At 44.5% G+C, this 22,636-nt stretch overlaps 1 protein-coding gene across 1 annotated transcript in view; it reads left to right on the top strand.

Annotated features, from left to right (window-relative positions):
* TNR (tenascin R) overlaps positions 1–22,636 on the top strand; it is a gene marked incomplete at both ends in the record, with an annotated part of 77,815 nt that overhangs the window by 5,202 nt on the left and 49,977 nt on the right. The window contains 5 exons of the mRNA XM_081225381.1: positions 5,452–5,715; positions 8,982–9,097; positions 11,316–11,466; positions 16,660–16,929; positions 22,349–22,534. Of these exons, the coding sequence (XP_081081507.1) occupies positions 5,452–5,715; positions 8,982–9,097; positions 11,316–11,466; positions 16,660–16,929; positions 22,349–22,534 (987 nt within the window). The remainder of the gene's footprint in view (positions 1–5,451; positions 5,716–8,981; positions 9,098–11,315; positions 11,467–16,659; positions 16,930–22,348; positions 22,535–22,636) is intronic.

Raw genomic sequence — 22,636 nt, 5'->3', positions numbered from 1 at the left:
GACTCCCAGCCTTGATCTTTCTCATAGTGGGCCATGGGACCAGATCTCAACCTTTCTGCCTCTGTTCTCTGGCCCGGTAAAGATAATAGAACAAAAAAATTCATGAATATGAGCACTTAAAACAGGCTTTGAAAGAAGCTACTCTGGGCTTCTCATTTTACAAATTGTAAAAAGCAGCAGCCCTGAGAGACAGGAAGATTTTTCCACAGCCAGACAGCTAATTAATGGCAGAGCAAGAATAAGAACCCTGGTCTCCTACCAACTTCTAGCACTCTTTAATCCTCCCTGGGATGCTAAGTAGAGTAGAATCGGAAAATAAAAATTTTGAAAGCCACATACACAAAGAAATAGTCTTTTGATATGAAAGCTGAGCTCTGTCAAATGATAAAAAATATTAGGTGTTGGAGACGGGGTAAGGAAGCACATCCAACCATTTGTCCACGCCTGCCCCCAGGGAAGGAGGTTTGGCCACAACTCCCTGCAAAGCAACAGGATGAAAGAACAACCAGAGCAGGGGCTTGAAACAATCCAGAAAGCCGTTCCCTGGACTTCAGTCAGACCTGCAGAGATTCATCACCATCAGCCTCTGCGTCTGCCAGCACTGCGGCCAGCCCAACCTTTGGCACCTGAAATCACTCGCTCCTCCGAGCGAGACACTTCATGGAACTAATTCCAACTGCTCTCGCCACATATGTGCAAAATTGATGCAAGATCTAAAAAGTAAACAGCATGGCATCTTTTCAGATAAGCAACTCCAATTCCTCAAGCTGCAGTTTACTCCTTTTTAACTGCCTGCTCTTCCCCAAGTTCCCAAGTTGGAGCCCCAAAGAAAGTAAGACTAAGAATAATTCGCAGCCCACCACACACACTAAATTCCTTGAATCAAGGCATACGGCTCTTTTACGGTTTGCTTTCTAGCAATACCATCTCATTTTATAAGAATTACTGACACCCAATGTACACAGCTGCTACTAAGTTATAGGGTGAAAGGTGATGGTCTCCTCCTTGGAGCCACCGCTCTCAAGAATGCTTCTTCCACAGTCGACACCATTGCTTCTTTCTCATCATTACCACCACCAGGCTCGGGTCTCAAGATAAAAAACTTGCCAAGTTAAGTTGTCAAGATGAAAAAATCCTTCTGTTTTTTACTTTAAAATCCCCAAATGCTCTGCTTGGATCATTCTCCTTCGTCGTGATTAGCTTTATTTTCTGGAGAAAGGCACTAAAAATGAATACACTGACTTGTCCCAAATGCCCTAAGAATTGTTGGTGACTTGAAATTTGGAATGGCTGTTTCTGTCACCATAACAGGAGGAGCCCCACACAGGAAACTTGGAATCAGCGTGTTGAATAACAAAAGGCAGGCCCTAGAGAATCTTGCTTTCTTTCTTTCTTTTTCTTGTTGTTGTGCTTTTGTTTTATTTATTTTTTATTTTTTAACATCTTTATTGGAGTATAATTGCTTTACATTGTTGTGTTAGTTGCTGCTCTATAACAAAGTGAATCAGCTATATGTATACATATATCCCCATATCCACTCCCTCTTGCGCCTCTCTCCCACCCTCCCTATCCCACCCCTCTAGGTGGTAAAAGCACCGAGCTGATCTCCCTGTGCTATGCGGCTGCTTCCCACTAGCTATCTATTTTACTTTTGGTAGTGTATATATGTCCATGCCACTCTCTCACTTCATCCCAGCTTACCCTTCCCCCTCCCCATGTCCTCAAGTCCATTCTCTGTGTCAGCGTCTTTATTCCTGTCCTGCCCCTAGGTTCTTCAGAACCTTTTTTTTTTTTTTAGATTCCATATATATGTGTTAGCAAATGGTATTTGTTTTTCTCTTTCTGACTTACTTCACTCTTTATGATAGACTCTAGGTCCATCCACCTCACTACAAATAACTCAATTTTGTTTGTTTTTATGGCTGAGTAATATTCCATTGTATACATGTGCCACATCTTCTTTATCCATTCATCTGTTGATGGACACTTAGGTTGCTTCCATGTCCTGGCTATTGTAAATAGTGCTGCAATGAACATTGTGGTACATGACTTTTTGAATTATGGTTTTCTCAGGGTATATGCCCAGTAGTGGGATTGCTGGGTCATATGACAGTTCTATTTTTAGTTTTTTAAGGAACCTCCATACTGTTCTCCACAGTGGCTGTATCAATTTACATTCCCACCAACAGTGCAAGAATGTTCCCTTTTCTCCACACCCTCTCCAGCATTTATTGTTTCTAGATTTTTTGATGATGCCATTCTGACTGGCATGAGGTGATACCTCATTGTGGTTTTGATTTGCATTTCTCTAATGATTACTGATGTTGAGCATCCTTTCATGTGTTTGTTGGCAATCTGTATATCTTCTTTGGAAAAATGTCTATTTAAGTCTTCTGCCCATTTTTGGATTGGGTTGTTTGTTTTTTTGATATTGAGCTGCATGAGCTGCTTGTATATTTTGGAGATTAATCCTTTGTCAGTTGCTTCATTTGCAAATATTTTTTCCCATTCTGAGGGTTGTCTTTTCATCTTGTTTATGGTTTCCTTTGCTGTGCAAAAGCTTTTATGTTTCATTAGGTCCCCTTTGTTTATTTTTGTTTTTATTTCCATTTCTCTAAGAGGTGGGTCAAAAAGGATCTTGCTGTGATTTATGTCATAGAATGTTCTGCCTATGTTTTCCTCTAAGAGTTTTATAGTGTCTGCCCTTACATTTAGGTCTTTAATCCATTTTGAGTTTATTTTTGTGTATGGTGTTAGGGAGTGTTCTAATTTCATTCTTTTACATGTAGTTGTCCAGTTTTCCCAGCACCACTTATTGAAGAGGCTGTCTTTTCTCCATTGTATATTCTTGCTTCCTTTATCAGAGATAAGGTGACCGTATTTGCGTGGGTTTATCTCTGGGCTTTCTATCCTGTTCCATTGATCTATATTTCTGTTTTTGTGCCAGTACCATACTGTCTTGATTACTGTAGGTTTGTATACAGTCTGAGTCAGGGAGCCTGATTCCTCCAGCTCCGTTTTTCTTTCTCAAGATAGCTTTGGCTATTTGGAGTCTTTTGTGTTTCCATACAAATTGTGAAATTTTAGAGAATCCTTCTTAAAAGAAGTTTCTTACCTCTAGGATAAGCACCAGTCTGGAATTGGCATCCTACATGATAGTCTGAATTATTCACTGATGTAGTTTATTTTTAAGGGCTGTGTATAAATGAAGGAAAGCATCTGGTACAATCAGTAACCCATCCTACAAATTGTAGGGGAAAGAACACACTAAGTATAGATCTTGGTTTGATAATCAGTTCAGCTATGACCCAACTCCCTTACTTTTGGCAAGTCCTTTAGCCTGGGTCTCAGTTTCTCCATTTGTAAAGTTGGGATAATTACATCTACCCAATCTACCTCATAGAGCTGCTATTAAAGGATTTTTTTAAAAGTCTAGTTAGATAGTTTATCTAAACATGTTTTATAGACTGAAATGCTATGCAAATGTAAAGTGGTATTGTACACTGGCTTAGAGATTCTCGAAGCATTGTGCCTGGGTTCAAATCCTAGCTTCTGTATTTGCTGACTCTGTGACTCAGTTTTCTTCTCTATAAAACCGGGGTAAAAATAATACCAATTCCATAGTGTTGGTGAGAGGATGAAATAAAAAAAATCTATGTCAGAATGTTTAGCATTGTCCTTGGTGCATAATAAATGCTCTATATAACCATGCAAAATACTGATAGGTTCTATATACCAACCCCTCTTTCCCTGGTCCAGGAGTCATTTGGTATGCATTATACAGGCTACCCCAAAGACCTTAGTGCAATTCAAAGCTTTCATCATGCCAGGGTTAGAAATGATATATGCTTATAGACTATCATTTGAAAGTTTGATTATTTAAATTTCATTTACATTCATCTAGTTTTATAAATTTAAAAAAAATAAATTTAAAATATTTTTGTTTTGGTCAACATCTGCCATCTTTAATCAGAGGAAGCTCTGCTATCTAGATTGTTTTATACCATTCACAGTTTGGGGCAAAAGCAATTAAAGCAAATGCCCAGCATTGTAAATATATGTTCCTAATTTCCATCTTATGAGTCCTCATTTACACCTCTGCCAAGGATTTAAGGCTGAGCACCACAGGGAGCGCAGGCACCTTCTTTTCACATGGCCCTGTGACTAGCAGCTGCCTCAGTCCTCTGCTCTTGTAAAGGTGAAAGAGTGAGAATTCTCAGAGGAGAAATTCAACACCAATGACAACTTTTAAACTAACCAAAGCCTCCACTGCATATAAATTTATAAGTTAATTATGACTATTTAAATACTGGCCTGATCTTCGAGTTAATCTATGGGCAGGTCCAATTACAGGTATACTGGCGTTAACTTCCTAATTGGTCTTAAAGTTTCAGTCATTTAATACCCCCACTACTGGAGCATCTTCACTTCCCAAGGGAACCATACATGAAAGGCTATTTCAATGAGGTTTAATTTTTGGTGATTCTCTGAATAGCATTTGAAAAGTAGAACAAGAGAGAAAAGCAAAGCCCTCAAGAATGCTCCTTTCTCATCATCCCCAAAAATCAAGGCTAATAAAAATTTGTTTAACACGAGTTCCATTTCTTTCAAAACTTAAACAGTCTCCTTTTAACAGGGAAAATAAAGTGTTATTGAATGTCTTCATCAGTCCATGGTATCTAGGATTTACTGTTTTGGCTTCTTGTATTTTGCAAGATAACCAGGAATAAGCCTTTATTTCCACTTGCCAAATCAAATACTGGCTCTCAGGGTAATCTGGTAACAATAATTTATTAAACTACCAAAAATATTAGCCAATGTATGCTGTTAAATATCTAACAACTAGATCTCTGAGGGAAAAAATAAAAAGCCCTGCTTTGTAGCATTTGCCAACTTCCATGGTGTAAATACTCCCTCCGTGGCCAATTTCAAACCACCAACATGAAGTCACTAAATGCATAGTTGGAAACAGCTGTGTATTAGCACACAATTACATAGTATTTCTACCAGAGAGATACAACACATGTAAATTGACCCAAGGGCATAGATAATAGTAAAATGTAGTGAAGTAATTTGCCAGTGATGAGTTTGGAGTATTCATAATTTTGTTTTTAAGATAATTTACTTAATTGTAAGTTAATATTGAATACAATTTAATCTTTAATAATGACTATTTAAAACTGTCTTGCAAAATTCGACAATCAACTTTCCTGAGCCAGTAGAAGCCGGCTCCAGCACACCACTAACTCATGGCCCTATAGGGATGGGAGTACTGAGCACAGAAAAGAGAAGAACATGCTTGCAAAGGGAATTACCAATCACTCAAAGGCAATGAGCTGAGCAGAATATACAGACAGGGCATGTGGGGTGAGATGTGAGGAAGGAAGTTGGGTCCAGGATGGGGAAGGCAGTCCTCTGAGCTCATGCTATTTGTGTATTGCCTCCTGGTAGTTGCCCCTCCAGAGGACTTGCGAGTGGCTGGTATCAGCGACAGGTCCATTGAGCTGGAATGGGACGGGCCGATGGCAGTGACGGAATATGTGATCTCTTACCAGCCGACGGCCCCGGGGGGCCTCCAGCTCCAGCAGCGGGTGCCTGGAGATTGGAGTGGTGTCACCATCTCGGAGCTGGAGCCAGGTCTCACCTACAACATCAGCGTCTACGCTGTCATTAGCAACATCCTCAGCCTTCCCATCACGGCCAAGGTGGCCACCCGTACGTACCATTTCCCCATCCTGTTTCATTCTTCTTTTCTCCTACATGAGATCATGGGCATTCATGATAGTAGTGTCTTTTCTTAATTCTTCAGGGATGCCTGCAATAATCATTGCTCTTGAGGGGAAGGGCTTCCAACGTGACCCACTTAGGAAAGGGTACCTCATTAAAAAGGCACTTCCAAAAAAGAGTTTCCAAATCCAGGCAAACCCTATCAGTTATAGAACCAAAAGGACAAAGAGTACTTTAATTATTGAGTTCTGACTTGTTATAAGCTAGTCTGATTAGAAGTCAAGGAAAGTATGGGCCTTATATAGACTTGAAATCTAGTTAGAGACTAGAAACCAGGAGATATAAAATAGGATGTATAATAAGCAAGTGCTAAATGGTACGTTACAGATGGTAAGTGTATAACAGAGTGGAAAAAAAAATCTTATTTAAAACCACAACTGAAAACACCCACCTCTCCTCATAGCATTATTTCTTTGTGACCGTTTATTTAGTAAAATAGCCTGATAGTCCATTTTGATGATAAACGTTGAGGCTCTAAAGCGTTGTCTAGAAAGACAATGGGGCAAAAGAGAGACAGTCAGACACAGAGAGCAAGCTAAACTCTTCTCCATGAGAAATGGAAGTGTTCTATTTATAACAGAGAAACTGCTATAGGTATGTATCTATATTTTGTATGTTTATTTAAGCACAGAAAATTTTTTAAAAATTGCATGCCAACTATTAACATTGACTACATCAAAGAACAGAATAAGAAAGAGATGGGAAGGGGCTGTTATTTAGTTTTCTTTATACACCTCCGAATTCTTCAATTATCTTTCCAACACCATTTGTCCAGCTCTCAAATGCCAGCTGGGTGTCCAACAATCCAGTTCAATTCAGTTCAATATCTATCCACCTGGAGTTAGCATCAGATCCCACAAGCTAAGTCCTCAGTCTCACAGGGCCTCCACGTCAGTTGCCATCACAAGTCCCAGGTTGACACCAGGACTTCTGACTGACCAGCTATAAATTTAAGGTTTTCCCACAGCCCCTGCTTACTTTTGGTAATTCCTTAGAACTCACAGAGCTTTACTCTCTATTACCAGTTTCTTATAAAGGATACAACTCAGGAACAACGAAATGGAAGACATGCATAGGGTGAAGTATGGGGTGTGGAGTTTCCACGTTCTTTCTGGACAAGCACCCTTCTCAGTACTTCCATGTGTTCACCAACCCGGCAGCCCTCTGAACCCCGTCGTTTAGGGTTTTTTTAATAGAGGTTTCATTACACAGGCATGATTGACGAAACCACTAGCCATTGGTGATTAACTCAAGTCAGCCCCTTTCCCCTCCCTGGAGGTTGGGAGGTAGGGCTGAATGTTCCAACCCTCTCTCTAAATCATGCCTGGGTTTTTCTGCAGACCAGCTATCTAGGAGGTCCCAGCTACCAGTTATCTCATAATCATACAAAAGATACTCTTATCATTCTGGGAATTCCTAGGGTTTTGGGAGCTGTGTGCCAGGACAAAGACCAAATACTTATTTTTTATTATATAATGCAGAGAATTTAGCAGTAGCAGGAAACGGGAACAAGACGTGACAATGAAACATAAGCCCCTGGGTTGGTAAATGGGACTTATCACCAAATACGGGATGAGAGATCTGAGCCCATTTTATGTAGCTCTTAAATGACAAGATGGCATCTGGGTAACAAATGTCATGAAAGTTCAGAATAAGAAGAGGTTGAAGTAGGAAGAGTTGGCTTTGAAGTCTTCATGGAGGCCCAAGGACTTGAGTTGTGCTTTGAAGGATGTAAGCATAGGGGCAAGCAGAGGGAAAAGGATTTAAGAAGTCATTTTGTCCCCTTGCTTTTCAGGTGACAAAGACCCTGTTATAATATTGGACTCCCCCTATGAATGCTGCCTTTTTTTTTTAATATGCCTGTAATTATCTCTGTTTATATTTGACCTTTTTCTTCAACTCCTCTCGTGCCTGAGAACTAGTTTAAAATATCTGCAATGATTGTGTAGAGAGGCAGGTCATCACCTGCCGCTTTTCCCACCTTGCTCCAGGATGGGTCACCTCAGCAAGAGCCTGGCCCGACTCCCAGGCATCTCTTCTCTGATCCACGTGCACATGCTGTGATGAGGTTTCCATCTTGCATGGCCTTTATTACACCAATTCAGGGCATCCCCTCAGGCAAGCTCCCAGGTGACAAGGACAGAATCATGTAAGCTCCCCTGACACGCCTTCAAGTGGGCTCAGAATCAGCCCTGCCTTTCACCGAGAAGCATGAGGAAGCTTCCAAACAGGAAGGATAAGAATCTGTCGATTTTCCAATGGGAATATCCCAGGAGAGGCACAGCTAAAATGGGAGCAGGCTCACTGGAGAACTGAGAAAAGTCGTGCTGTCGTATTTCAAGGCTGGTAATGGGAACTCCATTAGGACAAGCATACTTCCACCTGTGCGTGTGCGTGTGTGTTGGGGAGGCGGCGGGGGGGAGGGTGTAGGGAATGGAAAAAGAGGGAGATAAGCAGAGGAACTAAAAATGAGATACATGAGGCAAAGGTGAGTGAAGGAGAGAAGGGAGAGAGAATGAAGGAACAGCTGGAGAAAAGAAGAAGCTAGTGGAGTGAGAGTGAAAACCCCAGTATCTGCTGTCCCTCGATTATGCCCTTGCTTTGCTTGTATACATGAAATGGAAATTTCAGACCATCCTAGACGTGCGATTTGAGCTAAACAAGATATTCTTAGGGCACATCACGTGATCAAGAAAAGCATTCCAGACTATATTCTGAAGTTGGCTTCCTCCACGTCTTTCATTACTCTCTCTGTGCCACGGTTTCCTGGGTGTGAAATGGAAACAGTGATGTTAGCCTTTATATTGTCTCTCGGGAACCCTTAAAGCCTCTGAAGACAGTGTTCAGTTTCTCTGAAAAGCATCATGTTAAATGACAAGATTCACCACCTTAGTAAGGAAAGGAAAGTGTGGGTTTTTTATTTTAATAGTGACCTATTATGTAACAGAAAGCATAAAAAAGTATTTATTAGGTTATGTTTGTTAACTTTATTCATATATTCGCCCACTCTGAGTGCCAAGACCACAGTGGCATGGGCTGATCCCTTACCTGGAACCCACCACCTGTGTAATGAGATTGGGATAGCCTGCCCATCACACGCCATCGCACCCATGGCGTGGAGGGAGCCCCAGGTAATGCTCTCTGCCCCTGCCAGGGAGAGCCATGACATGGTCACCCACATTGCTGTGTTCCAGATCTCTCCACTCCTCAAGGGCTACGATTCAAGACGATCACAGAGACCACCGTGGAGGTGCAGTGGGAGCCCTTCTCGTTCTCCTTCGATGGGTGGGAGATCAGCTTCATTCCAAAGGTAACCCCCACCTGTCAGACTGCTGAACAGCCTTATTTGGGGTATTCATACCCTCAACTTGAAATCGGGGCAGCAAAGAAGACACTCCCCCCCAATCTCTCTCTCCATGCCATTAGGACACAAAGGGGCATTTTGTGGGTACATGGGCTACAGAACATTTCTTTTATAAAGGCATGGTAAGGACTGAGTAATGGCCCTGAGCCTGGCACCTGAGCCTTGGATGACAGGAGAATGCGGAAGCAGCCACCAGCCCCAGCTCTCTGCTCAGAAAGCTCTAGGGTTTAGCAAGCCTGTAATTTTAGCAAGTCTGAAAACTGAGGACTTCAAAAAGTTGGGGCATCTCTTTAGGACATAAGAAAAGCCAAACTGAATCAGTCTTATAATCAACCCACAGCTTCCTTCTGTGCAGACAGATGCCCCAAAAGTCAGCTTGCATGGCTTCAGTCTCTAAAGGTCCGAGATGTAACACAAAAACACCTTTCATAACCTATTCATTGAGAAAATTTTTCCTTAAGCAAATTATATTATTAGTCTTTGAGTTAAAAATTATCCTAAGATTCCTTTCCATTCATCAAAGCAGTATTTTATTTTATTAACCCTAAAACTACTTTTCTAAGTTGCCAGAGGCGCCTGACTAGTTCTAGTTTTGCAGGATTTATTAATGCCACTGATGTTTTCCCTAACTATACCACTCATAAGGGTATAATGTTTAATCATAGTCCTTTCCTCTGTCTTCATCTTTCAAAATCAAAGAGGATTTTTTCAGTCATTCATCAGACTTAATGACAGATGACACATTTTTGGCCGATGAGACTATGATTTCACCATTGTTTTACTTCAAAATTCTTAGAGGCATGGACTGTTGGAACTGATGACCCTTCATTCTATATCTAGTTTGTTTAGTTTATAGAGACTAAGACTCAATGAACTTAAATGATATCAGACAGCTAGTTGGTGGCAGGCTTAAAAGAAGAATTGGGTCTCCACTTCCTATTCCAGGGCTCTGTCCACTTCTCTTATGTGGATATGGTCACGTCATGGCAAGCTAAATACATCGAAGCAGACATTCTATATACATACATTCTTATATGTCTTATCTGCATTAAAATGGCCAGTAAAGTATGGTGGGCAATTGGACTTATAACAGGGCAGAGAGAATCATGTCACACTGCCACTCAGGCAGGAAAAAACCAATGCCAGGTTTGTCTGTTTTACATCCAATATGTAAAACTCTAAGAGTGGGGCTAGCCAGGGCATGCCAAGGTCAAATATACAGCCACAGAACAGCTGTATGATCTGTAGGTTGAGGCCAGTGGGAGGTCATGTTGATTTATAAAAGTGTGGCTATAAATTACATAATGGGGCACTCCAGGTGACATGAACAGAGACCAAAGAATAGTGGAGAAGGGCAGTGCCACAAAAAAGAGCCCTCTTGTCACCTCCATTTCCAGAGGCACACAGAGAAAATGTATAATAATAGGCAAACAGACAGACAGATAGGAGGGTAGAAAGATACAAAATCCTGGACCCAGCATCATCAAGTTGATCTTTTTCATTTCCTCTTCCGCCAACTTGTCTCTTTCTTCTCTCCTTTGTATTATTCTTTGTTCTACCCCTTTTCTCTTCCTTGTACTTCACAGTTAGTTGTGTCACGGATTCCTAACTCATCTGGGTAATAAGACAATGACAGATTTGCAGCCAGTGTAACACCATGAGAAACTCCACATACAGCAAAATAATAGCTCCGGCTCATTAAAAAACTGGGAATGTCTTAGTTTGAAACATGTTGTCATGTACATAAAGATGTTTACACACATACATACACAACTAGACTCTTCTAGCTAGCCAAGGGCATGCTCACCATGATAAATGCCAAAAAAATCTGATAGATGGTAAGCATCAGACATTTCATTTTTGGCAAGAGCCAATCTACATCACCTCATGACTAATTTTTATTGGCAAACTCAGTAGACTCAGGAGAGGCCAAAGAAATGTTCTTGAAAATTGGTTCTCCGTTTGCCAAATCCTCATAGAGTGGTGGCATTCTTCTTGATCCTGCTGGGAGTCATTCCTGGCCCCAGACCCTCAGCTGTCAGCCTGGAGGGCAGAGAAGTGGTCCCCATCTTTAATTCACAGTCAGTGTCCCACACATTTCCCTCCCATTGATTTCCTCTTTTGCTTTCTCTGCTTCTCCCTCCCGCCCCCCCCCACCCTGCAGAACAATGAAGGAGGGGTGATTGCCCAGCTCCCCAGTGACGTTACATCCTTCAACCAGACAGGATTAAAGCCTGGGGAGGAATATACTGTCAATGTGGTGGCTCTGAAAGAGCAAGCCCGGAGCCCCCCTACCTCGGCCAGCGTCTCCACTGGTGAGTGCCCCCCAACCTTTCACTTTATGGCTACCCATTAGGTCATTCAGGAAAAACTGCAGACTCACCCAGGAAGTAGAGAGACAAAGGGATACTAGGATGTCTCCCACAGCTGAGATTAATTTGGGTACCTGGAGATGGAGCTACTCAACCAGATGTTTAGCTGAACATCTTCCTTATCCTTGCAAGCACAAAACTCTGGAAGAGTATTCTACGGGGAAATTCTTTGTTAGGATCTCGGTGTATGTCTTCTGATCTTACTCATTAAGAGGCCTTGTGTCTCAGCCCCTAGTACCTTGAGCTTTGGAACCAGCAAGAGCTAATTCACTCTTATTTATTGTGAGATTTGCAGAAAGTCATTTGACCTTCCCAAACCTCGATTCATTTGACAATGAAGAACTTCATAGAAATGACATGAGGATTAAATCAGATAAAGCACACAAAGTGATTAGCACTGTGTCAATGACAGTGAGTGCTCAATACCTTGTGTGTATACATACGCTCAGAGAACACTTTTAATAGTGAGAGCGGGAAACATCGTTCAAAACCAGTAATTGTGGGTTGGGTCACTGTTCAAGGTGATGACTTAAGTTGATTATTATTTCATCCCCACAGTTCCTCTCATGCAAGACCATTATATTTCTAGGTTTGATTAATTAACTGTATGGCATTTTGCTTTATTGTTTCCTTAGCTAACAAAGGATGCTGTAAATTAACAATTATGATGCATGTGTGTGTGTGCCCTCACCAAGAATTTCTCAAAAGTTATAAATAGCTTCTGGTATCATTTTTGGTTCTCATTTTATTGATGGGAGAGTTGAAACTCGAAGGTTAAGCAATGTTCCCTGTTAGTAACAGAGACTGAGGTAGGCGAATATTGGTACAACTTTATTTTTCATAAACAGAAACTGACACCTAAGAAAACCAGTCATGAGTGCAGGACAAAGGCCAAGTTGGCCAGAAAAGGGAATCACAACACTATATAATGAGCCCATGTTTATGGATTAGTGATTCATACCTTGTTAACTGGATCCAAACTAAACAGCATCAGGTGCTGAGGCTTATGCTCAGTTTAGAAAACACTGGTTTAAAACTATTGTGGCATTAGATTATGCTCCATTAGAGCACCAGTTTTCCATGGCCATGCCTCAAGGCAAGGAGGAAGTGGAGATGCAGGTCTCTAATTACTCCCACTCCCATGACCCTCACACCCTCCAACCGCGAGGCAGCTCCACTTTTGTCTGTTCTATATTTTGTACAATCATTTAAGATTTTGTTCTTTTAAAAAAGAATATTAGCCCCCTCCTCCCCAAAAGGCTTTAAAACCACTATACTAATCCAAATACATCTTAGAAGAAACTCTATAGCCATAAAGTCTAAAAGTACTCTGGAGGAATCTCTCCAGACACCAGTGGCCAGACTTTTTCCCCAGTTCTGTTTCCCAAGGTTATGCTGGACCCTGAAGAGTTGATTTGGTAACACGTGTAGCTTCTCCTCTTCTGATGTGGAATGTTTCAGGGTCGCCAAATCACTTCTGTGAATTGATATTAAGAAAGTATTAGTAGGAAAAAAAAAAAAGCTAGAAGGAGATGGTTCATAAGAGGGCAGAGAAGAACATTACAGATGTAGGATGCTTTTCTTCCAAAGTACTGACAGCACTTAGAGAAGATAGTCCAACTCTGCTTTAGTCTTCTACTTAAACCACATTTTGACAAAATTTGCAGTATTTTTTGGTTTGGAATTTCCTTAAGATTAAAATTAAAAGTTCCAGATCTAGTCATCTGTGGTAAAGCCAGGCAGAATTTTTTTCAATTAAGAAAAAAAATCCTAGTTCATATTTTGGGATTGTGTACAGAATTACGAAGAAATGGAAGAAAAACATTTATTCCAGTTTACTTTTTGAGTAGGATGTGTGTTTGTTTAAAAATTAGGGCCTAAGTTGAAAGTAAGCTGATACCTCCTTGACTGGAATGGGACATGGCTACCCAATGGCCAACTGAAGGGCCGAATCCAAGGACGGCTGCAGAAAAGATGTTTGGCTCTCAGCCCTGTCTGCTGTTTTTAAGAAACAATTGTTTAATTATTTCCTTCTGCTAACGTCTGACCCAAACCAACCCCTCCTGCAAAGCTCTGAGTCCTCATCAGGCACGCAGGCTGGCTTCTTCCAGGCAGGCCATTTTGGGAATTCAAATTACAAGACCTCCTGCAGCCAGAGCCCTTGGTGCTACACAGTCACATTTTAATATGAGCAATCATTATGATTAGGATCTGGGGACTTAAAGAGCTGATGGACAAAAGCCTTACATGGTCATTTGAGTTTTGGTGACATCTTTTTTTTTTTTTTCAAGAAGCTCCAATTCATTGAAATGCTTCACTTTCTTTCTTATGCATATAGAGAGTCATCTATTTATTTCATTTACTCAACACCCATTTACTGAGTGTCTACTATGTTTCAAGCACTATGCTTATTCAGCAGTTAGGAGATCATTTCCTCCATCTCATTATTAAATTAAATGAAATTTAAAAGGCCCACGTTACTTAAAACCACTAAATACAGTGTGCAGAAAAGAAAACATCTGGATATATTCTGTTGAATCTCATTATTACTCCAAATATGAAAAACAGAACTTCACTTTCACTCCAAACCAGGTGGCACCAAAACCAAAATGGTCTGGTGATTTTCATTTTGGCTGGTGCCAGACCAAAAATCCTAAGCTGCTTAATAGAGAACAGGACTGGGCTAGACCCAGAAAGAGGGTGGGGTACCCAGCGAAAGGCCCAACTCGGAAAGATTAAGAGGCTCCAAGTCAGGCTGAGACAGTCCTGAGGGAGACACTCCATTCTGGAGACAGATGAGGAGGTGGTCCAGTGCAGACTGGTTAAAAAAAAACAGAAAACAGTCTTCGTCAAGACTCTCTGGTAACAAGGGAAAAAAACTTTCTTAAACTAGCTGTAGCAAAAAAGATAATTTACTGGAAGGACACAGAGTGTCTTATGAAACCCCAGGGCCAGAAATGCATCTGAGTCTCACAAAAGACTTGAACCAAAAAATGGACAGTCAAGAACCGAGTTATTCTCTATACCTTTCTAGAAGCGCCACAAGGTCACTCATTTCTGCTTCTCTCTGTGTATTTGCCCTAAAATTCTGCACCCAATTCCAGTATGTGTGTGACTCGGGGAGGGGTTCCCCATACCAAGCAATTCTCTGCAACACCAGCTGGGTGTCCTACCACTCAACTCAATTCCAACACATCTACCTGGAGAGAGCATCGGATTCCACAGGTTGGAGGGCTCAGTCCCACAAGACTACCCTCCACTTCAGATGCCAATCACGAGTCCAGGTTGTCACCCATGCTTCTGACTGACCAGCTACAGATTGGAGGTTCCTATGACCCCTCCTTGGGTTTGATTAATTTGCTAGAGCAGCTCGTATAACTCATGAGGAAACTCATTTTCTCACTGAATTACTGGTTTATCACAAAGGATATTAAAGGATACAAATCAACAGCCAGATGAAGAGATACATAGGTGAGGTCCTGAACAAAGGAGCTTCTGCTCCTGTGGAATTCGGGGCCCATGACAGTGGCACAGGGAAGCATTCTGGTTCCCCAACCTGGAAGCTCTCCAAACCCAGTCCTTTTGGGTTTTTATGGAGGCTTCATTACATAGGCATGATTGATGGACTGACCAGATGTCAGGGGTGGGACTGAAAGTTCCAACCCTCTAACCACCTGGTTGGGTCCCTTGGCAACCAGCTTTCTCCCTCGCTTCATTAACATAACAAAAGACAACTTGATCACTCTCATCACTTAGAAAATTCCCAGGGTTTTAGGAGCTCTGCGCTAAGAAGGGGAAACCAAATAGGTATTTATTAAAAATCACCTTTTCCCCTTTCTCCTCTTCTCTCTCTCTCGCTCTCGCTCTCGCTCTCGCTCTCTCTCCCCAGATCAGATGTTTTCTATTTATTTGTGAATATGGTAGAGAATGGCCAGACCAGCCCTGGCTCTACATGGTCCAAAACCAGCTAACCAGAGAGCCAGAGTCTGTGGTTCCAGTTACAAATCCTTGAAGAATATTAATATTAACGTTAATCAGCCCCAGCTAGAGGGGTGTAGTCCATCATAAATGCAAACATGGAAGCCGGGCCAGCTCTTTTTAGAAGGTAATGAGTAATTCAAAGGAGGGCACGTCAGCCATCCAGACACACCATGAGGAGTTGAGAACACCATTTTCTATTCTACTCACTAAGCCCTTTCTATTTCCCTTCTACATTCTCTCGCCTTGCCCCACCGCCACCATCATCTAATTCAATATGAACAGGACCCCAAGTGGGTGCTGGAACCAGGGTGGTAGGACCCCTAGGAAACCAACCAGCTTTTCCTAGGTAACACCATCCCACAATGGTGTTCCCTTCAGGTGCTCAGTGCCAGAGGCCAGGACTCACGAGGGACACATGCTGAATAACCTGGAGGGACTGTGTGTGACTGCAGTGCCCTCCTGGCTCAGGAATACACAAGAACCGGTGGGGAAAAAATAGCCCACAAGAGGCTGTTCCAAAACTGAGATCCTTGTTTTTACAGAAGAGCAAGTTTCCCCAGAAGGCATATTTCATATCCACAAATACAAATGTCTGTTGGGTTTTTGACTGTCTTAGCAGCTGGTTGACTGAGTTGTTGGTACAGCTGAGCAGGGACATCTTCTGGATACTTGTGATGCCCTCATTGGCAACCAAGTTGGAAGTCTCAGATGTTTAGATAGGGCTGCTAATGTCATAGATCTTTCCTTGGGGCTCACAGAATGTGAGAGCTGGGCAGCTGGGCACACACGAGAAACACAGTTCTCTGTTGTCTGTCCCATAACCTCCTGACAGAACAGTGCTGGCCCTCTCAAGCCAGGAAGTGCCCTTCCCCTGCCTAAACTGAGAAGTGCCAATCCTAAAACCCACAGCCGCGTGACAGCAAGATTCAGGGGATCTAAGATCCAGTGTCTGTTCCCCCATTGAAAAACCATGTGTCCTCAGGAAAGAGATTTTATCTCACTGTGTCTCAATTTCCCCATCTGTAAAATGGGATAATAATACCTATTCTCTCTCTGACCGACCAGGCTAATGTAAGGAGGAAAGGAAAGGAAAGAGCTTAAGTCAGAGGCTCACGTCTCAAACTTTTTTTTCTCTATCGGATCCTTCTCATTCAGTCATTGATGGGCCCACGCACATCCTGGTTCGAGATGTCTCCGACACTGTAGCCTTCGTGGAGTGGACCCCACCTCGAGCCAAAGTCGATTTCATTCTCTTGAAGTACGGCTTGGTGGGCGGGGAAGGCGGGAAGACCACCTTCCGACTGCAGCCTCCCCTGAGCCAGTACTCGGTACAGGCCCTGCGGCCCGGCTCCCAGTACGAGGTGTGGGTCAGTGCAGTCCGTGGAACCAACGAGAGTGAGTCCACCACCACCCAGTTCACAACAGGTGAGGCTGTAGGTGGGGTGGGGCGGGGGGGAGCAGAGTCTGAGGAGGGGAGAGGGTGCTGAGCCAGCTGGTATCCTCATGGCAAGAGGGGCATCCAGGGAGAGAGATGACGTGCGCTTGGGCATCCACGTATCACAGACACTGCAAGAAGGAAGCGAAAGGTTTCAGGGCATCCCGGTGAGGTCACATCTCAGGGCAGAGAAGCGCACAGCACCAGTGCATGGGAGAGCTGGGTTCCTGTCCTGCCTCTGCTACCAGCCAGATCTGACTTGACAGAAGTCTCTTCCCCTCGGGTTTCAGGTTTCTCCTTTATAAGAGGAAAAGCTTGTCCTGAAGTCACTTGACATCCCCATCGCTAGCCCAAAGGGAAATTTTGTGAGGGTTCAGTACCCCTTCCTGGAGTCATTTCATTGCAATTTGCCAGAAATGGCTGTAATGATTCCATAAGTCCACAGTGAGCATACCAGCACGATGGCGCCCCTTGGAGTTGTGCAAAGCTGGGCCTGCATGCCTGGAAGCAGGCCTTCCACCTGAGAGTCTGTGACTCATCCTGCCGTTTGTGAGCACCGGCAAGAAGGCTAATGTAGACTCGGCTCCAATAGTCGGGAAAGGCCAGACCTCACGACCTGCTCCCTGGCTCTCTAGGAGCCCATCAGGCCGACCAGCTAGTGGACAAGTAGGTCAGGCACCATCCAAAGACAGGCTCCCTGGCACTCTCACTGGGTGATTGGGGGCTGTGATTTGACAGTGAGTCTCTATCTAACCCAGATACCCAGCCTCCGCCTCTCTGCCCTGGGGGGCAGCAGGCGGGTGGTCACACATCAAGGAATGTCTCTGACAACTCCCCAGTTGTTGCAGAGATCAAAGAAAACTGCCAGCTTCCGTAAGATCTAAGAACCGGCATCTCCTGATAGGGTAAAGTAGGAAAATCACTAATTCAGGCATCCTACATTGAGTGGTGGCCTAAGAGTCTGTTATGGGATGGGGTAAGCCAGCCAAGGGGCTGCAGGGAGGTTCAATAAACAGCACCATTACCCTCCACCTGTGTTTAAAATCAGCTGATAAATAAGGCAAAGAGTAAGCCAGATGGAGGCCAAAATATCTCCTAGATTGGAGCATGTAGCTTAGTGTTGGATGGGCCTGCCAACGGATGGACCCTGTGGACCTGGGCAAGACCCCCATCTGGCGGAAGCTGTGGGGCTACGCAGGTTAGGGCTTACAGCACAGAGGAACAAGCAGAGGCCGATCCCCATGTGCAGACAGCTCCCATGAGAGAGGGTAGCAGGAGGGCCGTGCCCCGGCCTGCTACAAAACTCACCATTGCAGCAAGTCCATCTTCCCCAGCAGAAGAAAGAGGGAGGCCGGGAATCTCATAATGGGTTTCCCTCCACCCCAAAGGAAACATTCCCTGTTACAAGGGAGCAAGCATGGACACTGATGAAACGGAGAAGGCAGCTTGATTCTGAAAGAGGCCCTCTCAGGTTTGCTCTCCAGCCCCTGTGCTAGACTCCACCCCAGCCAGGGGTCGCTGGTCAGATGTTTTACTGAACACATGTTGGGATCCCCAGTGACTGTGCATATGTCTTTAAAATAAAGGGACTACATTCTGCCCATTTCTCTTGCCTTCTTTTCCCTCACTGAACCAAAACTGCTCAGGGCCTCACACACAAGCTCCCTTCTTGGTGAATTCAAGGTCAGCCCTGCCCACCCCCCAGCCTTCGCACCCCCAGGACACGGTCTGCTCCGGTGCTGGGACCTCCTGAGGGCCATGAGTCCTGCATTCTTTTTTAATTTCAACACAGTTTTTGTGCGCAAAGTGGTTTCTTTGTGCTCAGATAAGGAGTTTGAAGAGGCAGAAAAGGAGACAAGAGCTCTCCAGCGGCAGGACGGAAAGCATAATTCTTGATGTTTACATCAACGAGATGGAAGCAGGACTGGCTGGTGGCCCAGGAAAATTCCAATCAAGACAATTACATTCTGCCTCCTAAAAGCTCCCCCTGAGTTTCCGTTCGTTGTGTGATTCTCTGTTTGCGGTTGCCTGGAGGATGGTCAGCTGCTAGGTGGCTACCTTCTGCAGGCAGCAGCAGCAGCCCGTACCTCCAAGCTGGCCCCCTCTGCCCGAAGCGGATGAGGGGGCAACAGGGGTGGGGTGGGTTGCCGCGGACAGCTTTGCAGCCCAGCTCTCAAGGCCTGGGGTTGGCAGGTGCTGGCTGAATGAGGAGAAGGTGCCTGGACCCTCACGGCAGGGCCCTCAGTCATTTCAGAACTCTGCTTAAATTCAAATTAGCCAAAGCGCTTTTCCAGGTGATGGCTTCGACGCTAGGAGCGCACTAATTGCACAGGCAATTAAAACGGGGATTTGCTTCCTGCGTGGTGAGCAGGAGATTTGTCTGGGTCTTAGAGCCGCTCGGAAAAAGGAAAGCACCAATGGAAGCCCACTGAGGCCAATGGTTAGAGAGAAGGCAGCCCAGGGAAACCGGGAGACCAGTCTCCCGAGCCTCCCTGCCCTCCGGAGCTCTGGTTGCAGTTGCCCTCATAGGGGCATTCCCGGGACTCTTTTGGTGGATCCTTCCGCAAACCACTGGAGAGAAGCACGGAACAGATTCTCCCTCACAGCCCTTGGAAGGGAGCCAACACGTTGATCTCAGACTTCCAGTTTGTGAGACAATACATTTCTATCGTTGAAGCCACCCAGTGTGTGGCCCTTGGTGGCGGCAGCCCCAGGAAATGCATACAAAGGCCCAAGTCACAACAGCTGGAGCTCCCACCTGCTGGGCAGGGACTGTACTCCGGGATTCTCCAGGAAATGCCTCCACAAGTTCAACCTGGATGGCCCTTGTCAGCCAGCCAAGACCAGCTGCCCTCAGTCAAAGCTGTTCTTTTCCCTGTACCACCTGGACCCAAGCATCCTCAAAGTCCCCAGCTGGAATATTTAACAAGACTTTTCCAAAGGCTTTGAGGGAGCAGACAAGACAGAGAACTGACCGTATTCATTCAGCCACTTCACATGTGCTTAATGAACACCTAGTAGGTGCCAAGCACTGTCCTAGGCAGTGAGGATGCAGAATAAACAAGATAGACAAGATCCCAGTTCACATGAGTTACATTCCAGGGGGGGAAACTAAATAAGGAAGAAGAAAAGAAACATATGGGATCATTTCAATCACGAGGATTATGCTAAAAAAAATGAAATGGATGATATAGAGGGAGCAGTCAGAAAGGCCTCTCTGCGGTGCTAAAGTTTTAACCAAGACCTAAGTGACCTCAGTCATGTGAGGGTCTGGGGAAGAGCGTTCCAGGCAAAAGTACCAGCCAGTGCAAAAGCCCTGGGGTGAGAATAAGCTTGCTGTGATTCAGGAGTAGGAGAAAGGCAGTGCAGCTGGAGCACGGTGAGTAAGGGTAGAATGTTCCAAGGTGCCACCTGAGAAGCAGGCAGGGCCAGATCACGTAGAGCCCTGCGGGCCACAATTAGGAGTTCATAATAGGAAGCAGCGGAAAGTTTTCAGCAGGAGAACTGCTTGATTTAATTTATGTTTTAGAGGTGAGAGTCTACAGCCGCAGCCTCTCCACAAGGCCCCCACTGGACACCTGGCTTTACCTTGCCCCTAGCTTGCTGGTGTGTTGCAGAGACCAGCACAGCTCCCACTTGCCAGGGTGCCCTTCAGCTGCCCCTCCTAGAGGTCAGGCTTCAAGACCTAGGGGGAGCAAACCATTTCACTCCACCCCAGTCCTAAGACACCTGCCTTCTCCAGCCCTCATTCTCAGGATTGATCTCCTTGGGGATCATTGACATTGGAAATGTCCAGTCCCTTCAGAGGAAACACTGCCGCCTATCCACAGGGCACAGGTCCTAAGGCCAAAAAAGCAAAAGACAAATCCATAGTCTAACAAACATTTCCCAGGTCTGGGGTCTTTAGTTGTGAAGAGCAGTAGGTAAATATAAGACTCAACCTGAACCTTAAGTGAATCTCTTTTTGCTCCAGTTCCATTCAGGCCACACACCCCCAAGCCCCGCCCAGTCCTTTGCCAGCCTCTCCTCCCACGTGAGATTTAGGGATCTGCAGCCCAGAGCATTCCTCCTACATACCGCTCTACTCAAGCTCCTCTTTCCATCCAACGGCTCGAGAAATCCCACACACAGCACGTGGATAACGCACAGTTTCCAGCATGCTAAACCCACACTGAGTAAGGAAATGTTTCTCAGAAAAATAAGCTGCAGAGGCATAAATCTGCTAAAAGATTCACCCAATTTACATCACTAAACAGAACACTTCTCACTCTGCAGCAGCTGCACTCAGATTGATTCACAACAGTCCCATCTTCTGAAAGAACAATCGGTGGAGACTTGCCTGGCATTTGCAAATTAAAACAGTCCACTTGAGGTTTTCCCAGAACAAATGGCTGGTCCACTCCAAAGTTAAATTCAAGTCTCAAAGTCAAGACCTATTTGGAACTTTTTAAGTGGCAGTTTGTCAAGACAGCACATTCTTATCCTGTAAGTTGTTTATGTTGTTTCTGCCCAAATAAGCCTGAAGAGATGACCAGTCCTGGAAGAGAGAACCAGCACAATTGCGGAAAAGACCCCAATGCCAATGGTCTTTTCATTGTTGTGGAATTCTTGGAACCCCAAGGAGCAAGCACTGGGGGCGCCAGATTGTTGGAACTCAGGGAGAGCTTTGGAGGCACCAGGAAGCCAGCCCAGGGCTTGGGCACCTAATTTTGTACCAGGCACCATGATACTCACTTCTACATGCATTGTCTAATTTGTACAACTCCCTGAAAAGGCAGTATTATTAGCCCATTTTACAGATGTGGCCATCAAGGCCCAGTGAGATGAAGACTTGCCCACGGTCCCATTACAGTAAGAGTCGGATGTGGGGCTCAAACTGAGACCTGACTCTAAAGCTGACTGATTTCCAATACATCACATTCCCTCTCTATATGCAAAACTTTCAGCAGTGTCTATGCAAGTAAATCCAGGGGAAGACATTTTATACTTCAAAATCTTGCAGTCAATCCTCTGCCTTTTGCTCAGTGATTAAATTTGAAATTATTTCATCTTAATCACTTGGATGCCATCTCTGTTTCCGCTTTCCCGGGTTTCTCTTGCTTAGTCTCAACCTTATGATACTAACTGGTTCATTCTTCAATTTCTAGAACACCACTAGAACTCTTGAATGGGAATGGGGAACGTATGAAGTGTGTGATATCTAACTCCCGAGTAAACCTCTCCAACCTGCCCACGTAATCTGTCATGGCCAACCTGGCAGACCAAAAGCCAAGGGGCAGGCGGCCCCTGGGTTCACTCAAACGTGAGGCAGAGGGTCATGCGCTCTCACCCCAAAGCCTGTTCAAGTTCAAGACGCATGACAAATGCACATTATCCTGTGTGACGTTGGTGACGTCTGGATTTTTTTAGAGATGGACGCCCCCAAGAACCTGCGGCTTGGTTCCCGCACAGCAACCAGCCTTGACCTTGAGTGGGACAACAGTGAAGCAGAGGTTCAGGAGTACAAGATTGTGTACAGCACCTTGGCAGGCGAGCAGTACCATGAGCTGTTGGTCCCCAAGAGCATCGGTCCAACCAGCAGAGCCACGCTCACAGGTAAGTAAGCTCCTGGGGGCGTGGCAGTTCCTGAGTCCACACCCTCCCAGCTCTCTCCCCGGCCATCCAACCCCACATCCAACCGTCGCCAAACCCCATGGA

This window comes from Mesoplodon bidens, assembly GCF_964165515.1.
Source record: "Mesoplodon bidens genome assembly, chromosome: 2".
NCBI classification, from domain to species: domain Eukaryota; kingdom Metazoa; phylum Chordata; class Mammalia; order Artiodactyla; family Ziphiidae; genus Mesoplodon; species Mesoplodon bidens.
This window is presented reverse-complemented; position numbering and strand designations above follow the sequence as displayed.